General features: G+C 30.8%; 1 protein-coding gene and 1 long non-coding RNA gene across 8 annotated transcripts; one reads left to right on the top strand and one right to left on the bottom strand.

The window, feature by feature from the left end:
• The first annotated feature begins 760 nt into the window (after positions 1 to 760).
• Positions 761 to 12,209, top strand: LOC105367805 (protein mothers against dpp-like). Of its 7 annotated transcripts, none has more exons than XM_011506609.1 (5): positions 761 to 1,454; positions 9,457 to 9,569; positions 9,666 to 9,818; positions 10,250 to 11,423; positions 11,896 to 12,209. In XM_011506609.1, exons 3-5 carry the CDS (start codon positions 9,725 to 9,727, stop codon positions 12,053 to 12,055), a joined length of 1,428 nt encoding a protein of 475 aa, XP_011504911.1. In that variant the 5' UTR covers positions 761 to 1,454; positions 9,457 to 9,569; positions 9,666 to 9,724; the 3' UTR covers positions 12,056 to 12,209. The 7 variants fall into 7 exon arrangements, with proteins under 7 accessions (XP_011504911.1, XP_011504916.1, XP_011504917.1 ...); XM_011506614.1 differs by having other exon boundaries at positions 9,457 to 9,560; XM_011506615.1 differs by having other exon boundaries at positions 9,457 to 9,560; positions 9,671 to 9,818.
• On the bottom strand, positions 3,148 to 5,133 carry LOC105367807 (uncharacterized). The gene is made up of 3 exons (XR_913074.1): positions 4,763 to 5,133; positions 4,441 to 4,678; positions 3,148 to 3,392 (listed from the first exon to the last, which is right to left on the bottom strand). It is a non-coding gene; the product is annotated as an uncharacterized LOC105367807 (long non-coding RNA).
• Positions 12,210 to 13,511: the final 1,302 nt, after the last annotated feature.

Raw genomic sequence — 13,511 nt, forward strand, 5'->3', positions numbered from 1 at the left:
TTTCTTAATTGTCAAAAATTTCAAAATGACAAATTAAATAAAAACACATTATATTAAATACATTGTTGAAGTATACGAATATTCAAAATCTAATATTTAAAAAATTCTGTTTAAAATGAATACTATTAGCGCTGCAGAATTAAATATATTTTTTTAAATTGCTTTAAGTTTGAATAAAATATTATTTAGTAAAATTCAATGTAAAGCATATGCCAGACATTAAAACTTTTAATTTCCATATTTTAAAATCAATATGTTTATAAAAGAGATTTTAATTATTTTTTTTTAATAAATAATATTTGTAGATTGATTGAAATATTAATAATCTGTGTACATAATTATTTATAAACGACAAGCTTAATTGAAAAATAAATTTTGAAGTTAACATTTATAATTACGATAATTATGATTACGATATTATTAAATGTTAAAAACTCTTTCAAATATAAAAAATTTATGATGATCACCGATTGAAAAGTCACATAGCCTTTTTATTAATTAAATAAACAAATTATATATATATGTATAAATAATAGTAAAATATGTATAAATTAAATTTAAACCCTCAGAGGCCAAGAGAAGAGAATGTAAAAAAAAAACCATTACGCAAAAAATGACTATTAAATAAATGCATTCCAAATGTAATCGATTAATCTACGATACGAGCAATCAAGAATCCGTGTTAATAAACTAGTTGCATTCTTCATTTACATTAGCCATTATCTTCGAATAGCGAATATAATGCATTTGTTTACCTCGTTTCCGGCTTAGTGCTTGATCTTCTTTGATTCAGAGGGACGAAAGAGAGGGGACCGAGAAAAAGGTTAGGATGCAATATCTGCAATCAGGCAATCCTAGTGCTACATACATGCACACTGCCACGTCCGATGTGCGCCCCGATCGTTTTTTTTCACTTTTGTGCACACTGCACGTAAGTCCGCCTGTACGCAATATAATCTATAAACTTATAACAATGGCGCATTGCGCGGCCGCGCAACAGCTGATAGGATACGCAATGTCATCGTCATCATATCATCATCCGGTATTGCTCGTCCGTCGCTACGGCGAGATCACGACGTCGGCCATGGATTATTGGATTGTGCACACCTGTGCAACACAAAATGAAACAGTGTGATTTTGTTAAAGCTTTATTAGCCTTGGTGTAAGTTACGACGTTTTATTAGCCATCGACCGAGTGTGCAGATGTAATGGGCTCCTTGATGCAGATGTTTCAAAAAATATTTTTCTAATTGGTTTGTTGGGTGGACAGTGAGTAGTTTGCTAATGAAGGTTAGGTTGCGCCTAATTCATTTTTTATCCGGTGATTTTTTTATGAATTTATGACGAAACAGAAAATTGTTTGCTTGTATTGTTAACTCGCTCATGTTTGCTTACTCCTTATGCACTCAAATGCAGCAAACAAATGCTACTATAAGAAGCTACTTTAAGAAACGGTAAATATACATAATTAATTTCCATTTATTTATATTTTAATAATGTTAATTTTAATTTATGACTTACAATTTTCATTCGCATAACGTTATACGATGATGCTCTTATTTACGAATGGAAATATTTTCTAAAATTCATTTATTTGAAATCAAATTGATGTAAGAAAGATTACGCTTATGCCAGGGCCAAAAATGAAATTGATGAAAATTGAATTAAGTGGAAACGTTCGAGCGCGCGCCTGAACTTTTTCGTATTCTTAATTCTTATATTAATCTTTGATTAATATGCTCAATCGATCTTTATATATTCTGTTTTTTTTTTCTATTCGAGACTCTAGCGATTTAAATACTTTTTAAAATATTAGTCAGCATTTGGTTTTTATTTAGCATTTATATCAAATAATACTGTCTATATTAACAATATTGAAAAATTGCAAATGAAATTTGACTTGAACTTAAAAATTTGACTTGTTAATATTGTTTTTCCATTAAGAAATATTACAGGATGAAAATGAATGTTAGATTGTGCATTTAGACTGAAAATTTTTCATTCGCAAAAATGTTATTATGTTAAGTACAAAAATTATCTCATAGTGTACTACATCTACAATATTAAAGTTTATTTGAAAATTTTTGAAAATGATTTTTTTTTCTTTTCTTTGTTTTTGTATTTCATTCATAGAATCTCCATTTCATAATGTTATTTTTTTTAAATGTCATAGCGGTTTTATTGATACTCATCGAATCGATTAAATCTTGTACGTAACGATCGCACATGAAGCTATCGACAAGTGTACCTTACAACAGGACTAATATAGCAATATTAGGATCTTTTGAATTATTACATATCATTTGCTTGAAATTGATATTGAACTTAGTTTTTATGCTAATAGATAATACAGAATCATTAATCTTAATTGATTTCATTATTATTTACTGAAATGTATTCTTGAAATAAATCAGTTACTTTGTTGTTTACAGAAAAAAATACAAAACTGAAATTAAAATACAATAACAATACTTAATTCAAATTATTAACCCAAATAGCTTTATTCTTAACTTAATTTAAATTGCTTTAAAAACTTTAATAAATAATATAGAAAAAGTACAAAAGTACCAAGAATTAGCAAACGCTATAAATGTAATTACAGTAATATTAATATTTTTTATAATCAAATAAGCAAATTACATAGCTTTTTTTTTTTACAAAATTTGATGTAAAAATGACAAAAAATTATACAATTATGAATACATTGTTATACTAGACGTTGAAAATTATAATCTAAAATTACCAAATTTCAATCTCTTAATGTGTCATAAAAGTAAAAATACAAATTTATTCTTGTATAATATATTCAGCAGTATTTTTCCAACTAATATCGAATTACGTATAAGTATATTTCAACGAATCAATTAAATTTTTGTACAAAAAAATGAGCTACCGAAGTTTCCTTGTCGTAATGTATTAATTTTATTAATCTAACAATAAATTAATTGAATAGAAAATAATATTTATAACTCATTTGATATTTGTATTAATGTATTAAACAGTAGTTTCTATAACAGTAACATATTTCTTTTCACCGAAAAATAAAGTTCCTCGATCGTTCTTTCGAAAATTACGCAACAACGAGCTTGCTCGCTCTCTCTCTCTCTCTCTCTCTCTCTCTCTCTCTTTCTTTATTTCTCCCTCTTTTTCTCTTTCCCTTTTTGCCTTGTGGTATCATCCGCTTGTATTCTCTCTTTCACTCTAGAGGATTTCAAAGAAATTTCCGCTTTACTTTTTGCTATGGCCTGGACACCAGATGCTCCTCTCGCCCCGCGCTACCAAACCCCATGTACTCTCATCTTTTCTTTTTTGTCGTTTATCGTCGCTGGCTCGTTCGGTATCCTGTCGCGAACACTCGAAAGGTCCTCACAAAATCTGCGGCCTGGAGCTTCCTGTGCTCAATGATAAGTAGGCGTCATAGACGTAAAAGCGCTCCAAGGAACAGTAGTTTTATTTTTACAAGGAATCGTGTACATACGACTATGTTATTAAGGACATTTTTGCAATTAATCGAGAAGTGATTTATTTTCTTTTATATCTTATTTTATTTACTATTACTTTGTTTTTATTCCATTCGAATCGTTTAATTAATTTCAACGTTAAGATGTCTGGACTTACAATATTAATTACATTTATAAATTAAATTATAAAAATAAAATGATACTTTAGGATTTGTGTAAAAATCTATCGATCAAATGTTTATTTATCTCTTTGTGCTCTTAGAAAATTTTAAATTTACGACAGTGCATACTGGACGGTACAAAAGAACCTTTTCAAATGAAATAAAATTGAAATTTCTATTTAAAATATCTTTGAAAATGGCTTTCTCTTTTGTTATTTATACGAAGTAAGATCTCAGTGTAAATATTTTTTAATCTTTTCTATTTATTGGACTAAATAAAATCACGAAATAATTATAAAGATGTATAAGGATTAAAATATTAGAATTGTATTCCCTAATACTTCGTTTTAATAACAATTGGTCATCAAGTATAATATATCTTATACAAATATACAATTCTATATTATTTATAAACAATATAAATAATTAAAAAAGGATTATATTAAATTTAATGATAGAAATTTCTAAAGTTCTACAGTAATATTAGTGTATTTTATTATTATTTCGGCTTTTTTATTTGATGATTTTCAGCATCTAAGCATAAAATTAATGACAAATGACATAGTCCTAGTATTTTTCCATCTTTACGATAGCAAGAATTTTTTTAAAATTAAATATATTTATAAGAAACACAGTGGCTATATATAAAACGATGTAATGCAAAATCAATAAGCATGATTTGTAAGGTTAAAAGAGGAAAAAAAACTATCTAGAATCGTGTATAAAAAATTCATTATGAATGACTTTTTGTAAAACTACACTGAATTGTAAATATTCGACAACTAAATTCGTTGAACTACTCATCTGAGATCACATACTTTAGGAATCACCATTCTGGATTAGCTTTATCCATTCCAAAGGCTGGAGCGCAGTTATACCGGTAAATAACTGACCTTTACTTCAGGTGCAAAAGAGAAAGAGCTGGAACATCCCTTGAAAAAAAAAAAAAAGGAAATAACCTGTACCAGCACTGGTATTCCTTATACCTGCAGTTTGAAGGTCTGAAAAGTATAGAAGAGTGAGATAGGCTCTTAGGTCAGTTTTCTCCTTTTATTTCTGAAAATTTGACAACCAATAAATTCACTTTCTCACTCATATACCCACCTCCCTCTCGCTTTATCAACGTTTGTCTTGTATTACCTGTTTCTTCATTCTAAAACTCGCACACTATCATAGCAAATTTCGTATTTTAAATCCGAGCCGCCACATTGTTTATTTACTTATGAAACAGACTGTTAAAAGATTATCGGTTCCATAGAGCACCTTATTTTGTTACCCATAATTACGACTGAAACAGTCCAATTATTATATTTAATATTCGAATCGATTAGTACCTGTTGATGATACTCTAAATCTTCAATTTTGTCATATCCAGTGGATTAGTGCATTCGTATTGTGCAGAACAATAAATAAAATTGTAAAATAATGTTAGTCACGAGTATTAGTTGTTCATTTACCAAACAAGTTACATACACCTACCTACGTATGATTGAAAAATATGGTATGTGCATTACTTCATAAAAGCCATAACGGGATTTATTAAAAAAAAAAAAAAAATACTTAGAGGTGCAAATATATGATGAAGCTATTGGCGTGATACCTCGCGTTGTAAATAATCAATTGTTCAAGCGTGTGAAAATGACGGGAGCTCGTTGCAAAATAACCAATATGCGAATGAGAGGGCGGGAGCAACTAAGCGGCAGGGAGGGGGGTGTAAGAAGGCGGGAGGGAGAAAGATGCAGCCGCGCGAGCGCGCCTTATTCACTCGGTCCGTCCCTTTCTCCCTTCATCCTCTCATTCTTCTTCGGGGGCCCGCCGGCCGTCAGTTTGGCGCCAGGGGCTTCTCCTCTTTTCATTCTTTCTCTCTCTCTCTCTCTCTCTCTCTCTCTCTCTCTCTCTCTCTCTCGCTCTCGCTCGGCCGTTTTAACGAAGAAGAAGAAGAAGAAGGAGGATGAGGATGAGGAGGAGGAAGAGGAGGAGGAGGAGAAGGAGGAGGAGGAGGAGAGTGAGAGAAGAAGAAGGTGAAGAAGAAGATGATGATGATGGAGAAGAAGATGAAGAGACAACGGTAGAAGAAACAGCCCTCAGTAGCCAGGCAAGCCTCGCGTGCCTAATGAACCGGCCTTGTTGCATTCTCCAGTTCTCACAGGAAATCGCAGTGCCGCTTGTGTCGGCAGCCCGGAAGGTTGGCGTTGGTTCAGTGTTGCCCTTGAGCTGGTTCGAAAATTCGCGCGCCGCCGAGAGGAGCTGTTGTCGGCTAAGGCGTAGGCGGGCGTCACTGCTCAGGAATCTCCGCAAGCGCCGAACGTCCTTCGGATTTCGCTGCGAGAGGCGCCGGCGTAAGCCGCACAGCGCGATATACGTGACTTCTTTTGTTTACAACGGAGGCTGGAGGCTCTGGTGCAGAGCTACGGGGATGAGGTAGACCATGCGATGATTCGTTTGTGACGGACGCTGACGCGGCCAACCGGTTTTTTTTTTCATAATTTCAATGAGGTTTTCTTATTCAGCTGGCAATATTAAAATATTTCTGAATTCTTCGACGAACTCGTGAGGTCGTCGATACGCTTGAATATTGGCTTGATAATCAAACCGCGTTGTTCGACTATTTATTACAATATTTTCACGCCTTTTTTTCCTATGACAATAACATGTTACAGTGTGTTAAATCATTGTGTAAAAATTTTATTCTAATTGCTGTTTAAAATTAGCGAGAGTATAAAGACACTTAAGTTCCTACTAGACAAATGTAAAATAAACGGAACCTTTACTTTACTTTTTACGTTATGAAAAATTGTTTGTATCATGTAAATTCATATACCATAATTATTTTTATATCTTAAGCCTACTTTGAATTTTTGCAACTTATTTCAAGATTACTACATAGGTGCATTCATTCAAATTAATATGAAAACAAGTGTGGTAGAATTTTATACAAATTTTACTTTATACCGACATAAAACCGCCGTTCGTTTCGTCACGTTAGTCGTTAATTTTGTAATTACTTACTAACATTTTCTCATTAATATTTATTGTTTGTTAAGGCGAAACGATTTTTAAACAACGGTTTAAATGTACGATAAAATGAGTTGTTTGTATAACAAAATATTTTAAAATCAGCGTTCACTTGGCAATGTATCATTTTACGCGAGCAAAAGTTTTTTTATTTTTTTCTATACGTGTCAAAAATGTGCTAAATTTTTGTTTTTTATATTAGTAAATTTCATATCGAAGCTACAGTTAATTTAATTTTAGAACATTTATATGTAAATTTTTTAACTTTAGTGCAAGCATTCTGTTACAAAAAAAAACTTTCGATAATACTTATATTCAATGGAGAATATATTTTTATACATTAATTAATAATTATTAATATCCTTGAAAAACTAAATGATTTTTCGCATAGTATGGGCCATTCTAAATGGCAGTTGTCCGAATGCAACACAAAGGACGCGTTACCTATAATATAGGATGCGGGAAAAGTTCGTTTATTAAAAACAAATATTTTTCAAGAATTTAATATATAATAATTATACTTTTTTTTTCAATTTGAATCACATATATATTTTAATAATTGCATAAGTGCATTGATTGCAATTAATGGTAGATTGCATTGAATACAATTTTTAGAATTATTTATATTAATATTAATATCGAGTTAATATTATTCTGTTCTTAAATTATAGTATAAATTAATCGTTTATAATTTATCATTACTATACAATTTATTTTTATTTCGTACTGTTATTTTTTAATGTAATATGAAGTTTTATTTTGAAATTTTTCACAATGAAATTCTATAAAATACATTTCAAGAATTAATTTTAATTTTCCATGGACTTTGTGATTAATTATATTTGAAAAATTATCAGTGTATTATAATTGGCCAATAATCATATCATAATTGTATAAATGCCATGTTTTTCGAATGAATTTCGAATAGATTATTTTTACGTAAATGTTTTATAATTATTGTTCAACATTTGAATATAATTTGAAACGAATAAAAATAATCGATCGAGTATTTTAAAGTTCATCCGTATTTTTCTGCATGTGCTGACTTATTATAACAAACATAATAAATTATATTTAAAATTATAATGCACAATTGTAGATGAAATTTAAGCTCTTGTGCGATTAGGGATAGTAAAAAATTCAATTAATCCGCTAATGATTAAATTATCAAACGTTTAAGAATAATTAGAACTTCTATATAATTAAAATATCTGCTGGAGTTTTATCATTCATATCATCATTATATCGTCCTCCGAAACGTAACAGGTAAAATACACTTCCCGTGAAATAAATTCCACCATCGACATTGTCCTCAAATCTTAGCTCGTGACAAAAACTAATGCAGCTGTCATCTCTTCTTTTACACCGTCCGATCTGTTAAAATAACCGTTGTCATATATCATCCTAACGCAGTTCTCTTTGATATGCCGAGCAATGTGCCTCTAAATTTGTGTATCTGGTGCATTTGCGATTAAAAGCGCGTGCCGATACTTTTCGTTTGCACTATTGTCACGGGGCTGAGAGGGAGGGATGGACAGATGAAGAGAGGGAGAGAGAGAGAGAGAGAGAGAGCCAGCGTGGGGCTCCGGGTCTGACACCCAGTGCACGCGCATCCCGAGCTCTTGGATTACGGTCCAAGTGTATATTATCAATTGTGCCGCCGCACTACACTATTTTTGCAAGCGAACGCGCCTGTTTTTTTCGCTCGCTGGCGTTACGTGCCCCTTATCTCTCTCAATTCAATGATTTTTTTACACTAATGATATCTCGAGGAATAGTTTCGTGCGCGCGACCGGCTCTGGTCGATCTTTATGTAATTTCGATCGGCAGTGAGATTTTTTGTCGTATAAATAAAAAGTTTTTAAATTTAGTGCCTTATAAAATCGATTCTGCCTTGGTGTGTTTTTTTTCTTCTTTCTTTTAATTCAAACTAGTACGATTTTACTCTTGTTTCATAACAATTTTCTTCGTTTTATTAACAACCCCAAATACAGGCATATAAAATTTGTTGTTAATTTAATTTTATTAATAATTTCAACGCATGCATTTAAATAAGAAAAGTTATATAATGTTTTATCTTACATTTTCTTTATAACTACTAATGGTAATAAAATTTAATACCTGTCTTATACATAGCTTTAAGAAATAAAATCTCATTCTATTATTATAATTTAATAAAATACTCTTTTTACTAATGCAAGCAAAATGTAATAATCAATTCATAAAATTAGATCGTTCAACTTATAAAAACAAAGGAAAGCTAAAAATATGTCGCTACAATTTGAAATTTATGATAAGCGAACAAAATATATATATATATATATATATATATATATATATATATATATAAAATCGCAAATACGAACAACTTGATAATGCCGAAGACGCGACATCGAATTGTTGCCATTCAGATAAAAAAAATATAAGAGTTAATTCGCCATCTTAACTTTGATACTTCAGCACAGTAGGGTCTATTTTTAGAAGTATCATTGCACATCGATGTATATACATCTCCCCTCTCTTTCTCCAGAGTTTTAAATGTTAGGAGAGCTGCTTTCTGTCAATAATTTATTTCTTTGCTCACTCTCCTTCTCCCTTCTACTTTTTTTCATTATTTATATAATATAGATTCACTAGGTAATTACTGGCGCAAGCCTAAATTAAGAAAACAAAAAAAACAAACAAATAAACAAACAAATAAATAAAATAAAAACAATTAAAAACAAAGACATTAGATGAGTGATTTAAATTTAATTGTCTGAATACTTTTTCTAAGAAACAACAATTAACAATTGCATTACAAGTTTGTATTTTTTCAGTATATACATATGCTTGGATCTTTTCACCCCCATCAATGATTACTGACTATTGAACCAAGGATTAATAATATCATTCGTCCGTTGAAAATAGCACAGTTCTCAGTGTAAGCTTAGTGAGTATTATTTAATGAATTTTTTTTCTTTTTTTTTTATAATTATTTGCTTTTTAAATTACTTATCTTTTGTGTATTGTTTCTTGTTTATAAAAGATTAGAAGAGAACTGGATCAAGCAAGGTAACAAAAGCCTCAAACAAGTGCTTTAAAAAAATGGATGGCGAAGAAAGGTCATCCAGATCAGGGCCAATGGCATCATTGAACAATCTCTTTTCCTTCACTAGTCCAGCGGTCAAGAAACTTTTAGGTATTTTGAATTAATTGCAGTTTTAAATAATATTGGCAAAGTTTAAAATATTGTTGACACTAACTACATAAAATGATACTACAGTTATATCTCATTTTTATAATGATTGTAGAAAGAAAAAATAGAACAAAGTTTATAATTAATCCAAAGTTTATAATAAATGTATTTTAAGCTATACTATTATATTTATAATAATACTATTTATTTCAAATTTATAAAATAATCAGTGACTGTAGTTTGTAATTAAAATTAAAATAATTACAAAGTAATTTTCAATAAGATTTTAATAACCTACTGGGATTAAATCCTCGTTCATTATTATCGTTCATTATTAATTAATACAGTTAAGCGTCTATTAAAAATTTTGTATCTATAGCAAAGCTAAAAAGTCTGTGTAAATTCATATAAAACATAAATTAATGTATTTTTAGGTTGGAAACAGGGTGATGAGGATGAAAAATGGGCAGAAAAGGCAGTGGAATCATTAGTAAAAAAATTGAAAAAGAAAAAGGGTGCCTTTGAAGAGCTTGAAAGAGCTGTCAGTAATCCAGGAACCCCGAGCAAATGCATAACTATACCACGAAGTCTTGACGGTAGATTACAGGTTTCTCATCGCAAGGGTTTGCCACATGTGATTTATTGTCGAGTTTGGCGGTGGCCAGATTTGCAGTCCCATCATGAATTAAAACCTCTAGAAAATTGTCAATATCCATTTTCCGCAAAGCAGAAGGAGGTGTGCATCAATCCATATCATTACAAACGAGTTGAAAGTCCAGTTTTACCCCCAGTTCTTGTACCGAGGCACTCTGAGTTTGCTCCAGGCAGGTTACCGGTAACCTTCCAGCAGCACAGTGAATCGACTATGCCCCAGAATATGTCTTATTATTCAAATGACTTTAATTCCGGAGGTATGGCTGCCAATAGTACAGGGAGTATCGATGGTAGTGGCAACTCGCCAGTATCTTCGTACGGCTCTGTATCGAGCCCCATTAATGCAGCTAATAATCATAATCCTTATGGTGCAAATAATGGCTTATCTGAAACTCCACCACCTGCGTACTCACCATCCGAAGATGGCTCTCAGTATGGTCAATCTCCATCTCCCAATTCAATGATGGCCATGGATATAAGCAATGCTCAAGATGTAGCACCAGTACCGTATCAAGAACCTCGCTACTGGGCATCCATAGCCTATTATGAACTAAACTGTCGAGTGGGCGAAGTTTTTCATTGTCAGTCGCCATCGGTAATAGTTGACGGTTTCACCGATCCTCGCAACAACTCCGCTAGATTCTGTCTAGGACAGTTATCAAACGTTAACAGAAATTCGACAATAGAGAACACCAGGCGACACATTGGTAAGGGCGTGCAGCTGCATTATGTGGGAGGGGCGTTGTTTGCAGAGTGCAATTCAGATTCGGCTATTTTCGTGCAGTCTAGAAATTGCAATCACCAACGGGGCTTTCACTTAAGTACGGTCATAAAAATACCTCCCACCTGTTCCTTAAAGATTTTTGACAATCAGCTGTTTGCCGATCTGCTCGCGCAAAGCGTCTGTCATGGATTCGAAGCTGTTTACGAATTGACAAAAATGTGTACAATAAGGTATGAAGAATCTATTTATTTTAATTTTATTGTTACGTAAACGTGAAAATTATACAGAATAAAATATTTCATTTTAACTTTAAATTTAATTTAATAAGGTTATTAATACGAAAATATCTAATCCTTTATTGTCGCTTTAATGTTTTAGTTGTAAAGACTTTCATTTTTCATTACTCGAAATTAAATTTCTATCTGTAATTACGTATTACAAATTAGCTAATGCAAAGTATAGAATTACGATTAATTAAATTACGATTCATATTCGGTAATCGGATACAATTTCGTTATATTTATACATCAATAAGTAGTGCAATAGATTTTTGTTCAATTTTTCAACTCAGTATACGTTTTCATTCCATTAACATTGCATTCTTTGCACAAAAATAATAATGTTATAAAATAAATATTGTTAAATATGTTATTGCATTCTTTCTTTAATAGATACACTAATTATTTAAATTTGTATTTGTAGAATGTCTTTTGTCAAAGGTTGGGGAGCTGAATATCATCGTCAAGATGTCACCTCGACACCTTGTTGGATCGAAATGCATCTTAATGGTCCACTTCAGTGGCTCGATAATGTTCTTACTCGTATGGGTACACCACACAACGCCATAAGTTCGGTGTCATAAAATAAGTGTATTTTTTTAAAAAACGGAAAATCGCTTGAAAGCCACGTTTTAAGAATTCTCGATGTTTTGCCAAAAGATTGAAATTAGTTAGGATTATGTAAAATTAAAATTTGATCGTTCAATATATATCATTAGTTGCATTAAATTTCGTTTTTGAAAAATAAATAAGTTTCTTATTCTTTCAAGTGATTTTCAAGCAATGTAGTTATTTTGAATATGTAAAAGAAGTTCTTTTATATATTTCAAAAAAACGAAAAAACAAAACAAAACAAAAAAAAAAAACAAAAAAAAATCAAACAAACAAACAAATAAACGAAAAAAAAAACAAAAAAAAATCAAACAAACAAACAAATAAACCTGCAAATAGAAAATTCATATTTTTGATGAAACAATTGAAACAGTAAATACTTTTTTATGTGCAATATTTTATAAGCGAGCGTATATCATATCAAAAATCAAAAGTACTGATTTATATAAGAAAGAAAAGACTTATTGATGATTTAAAATATGTGAGTCATATTTGAAATATCAATATTTATCTTGTATTTTTCGAATGAATGTTTTAACTAACATTTACTTAATTTCATTTTATTATCACGTCGATGAAATGTATAGGTAAGATTATATAAAATTTTACAAAGACAAATACTCTTTAAATTTAAATCAATGTTGTACAGTTTATTAGTTTATTTTAAATATAATTATTTAAGTTGCAATTAAGTAGTAGGGAAGTCCTTATGAAATTCAGCAACGTTGCTGTCTATTACAGAAATATTAAATTTTTCTAGTAATATACTGAACTATAGTAAACATGGTTGTAAATTGAATATATCGACTTTTTAATGACTCCTTGTAAAAAATATTCTAATTGCAATATCATATATATAATACATATAAATTATTATAAATATGTACAGAGTAAACTATATTTTTGTCTTCCAATTAATATGACATGTTGATATTAAGCGTACGGAGCTTACCATTTATTGTAAAAATATTGCGGACATTTCAAGTACCGCTAAACTTTAGTTTTTTGTACTAGATTGAAGGTGCATCAATTTAACTGCTTCGATCTTCTCTCGATGTAACTCTCGATGCTGTTCGTAGACCTATTACAGCATACATCTTGCATTCAATATCATGAAATTCTCAGTTCCTCTTTTATTTTTAAATGTAGAATGAAATTATTTTAAGTTCCTCCACAGTTTATCGTATCAGAGGAAACGAATGAAATTCAATATGTCTGAATTTTGCGAATGTTTAGCAAAATCACTAACTGTTATATCGTGTAAATCAAAATAAATGTAATTATGCACCTAATGGATAATCGGTTACCGGCTACTGGCATAATCATGAATTTCCTCCACTCCTTGAAGCGATCAAGCGTACAAGGCATAAAATGCTGCAAAAATCAGTATGACGTTCGAATTTAGGTACGATTTCAGTCAAATTCGAA

Source organism: Ceratosolen solmsi, unplaced genomic scaffold (genome assembly GCF_000503995.2).
Source record: "Ceratosolen solmsi marchali unplaced genomic scaffold, CerSol_1.0 scaffold6, whole genome shotgun sequence".
NCBI lineage: Eukaryota > Metazoa > Arthropoda > Insecta > Hymenoptera > Agaonidae > Ceratosolen > Ceratosolen solmsi.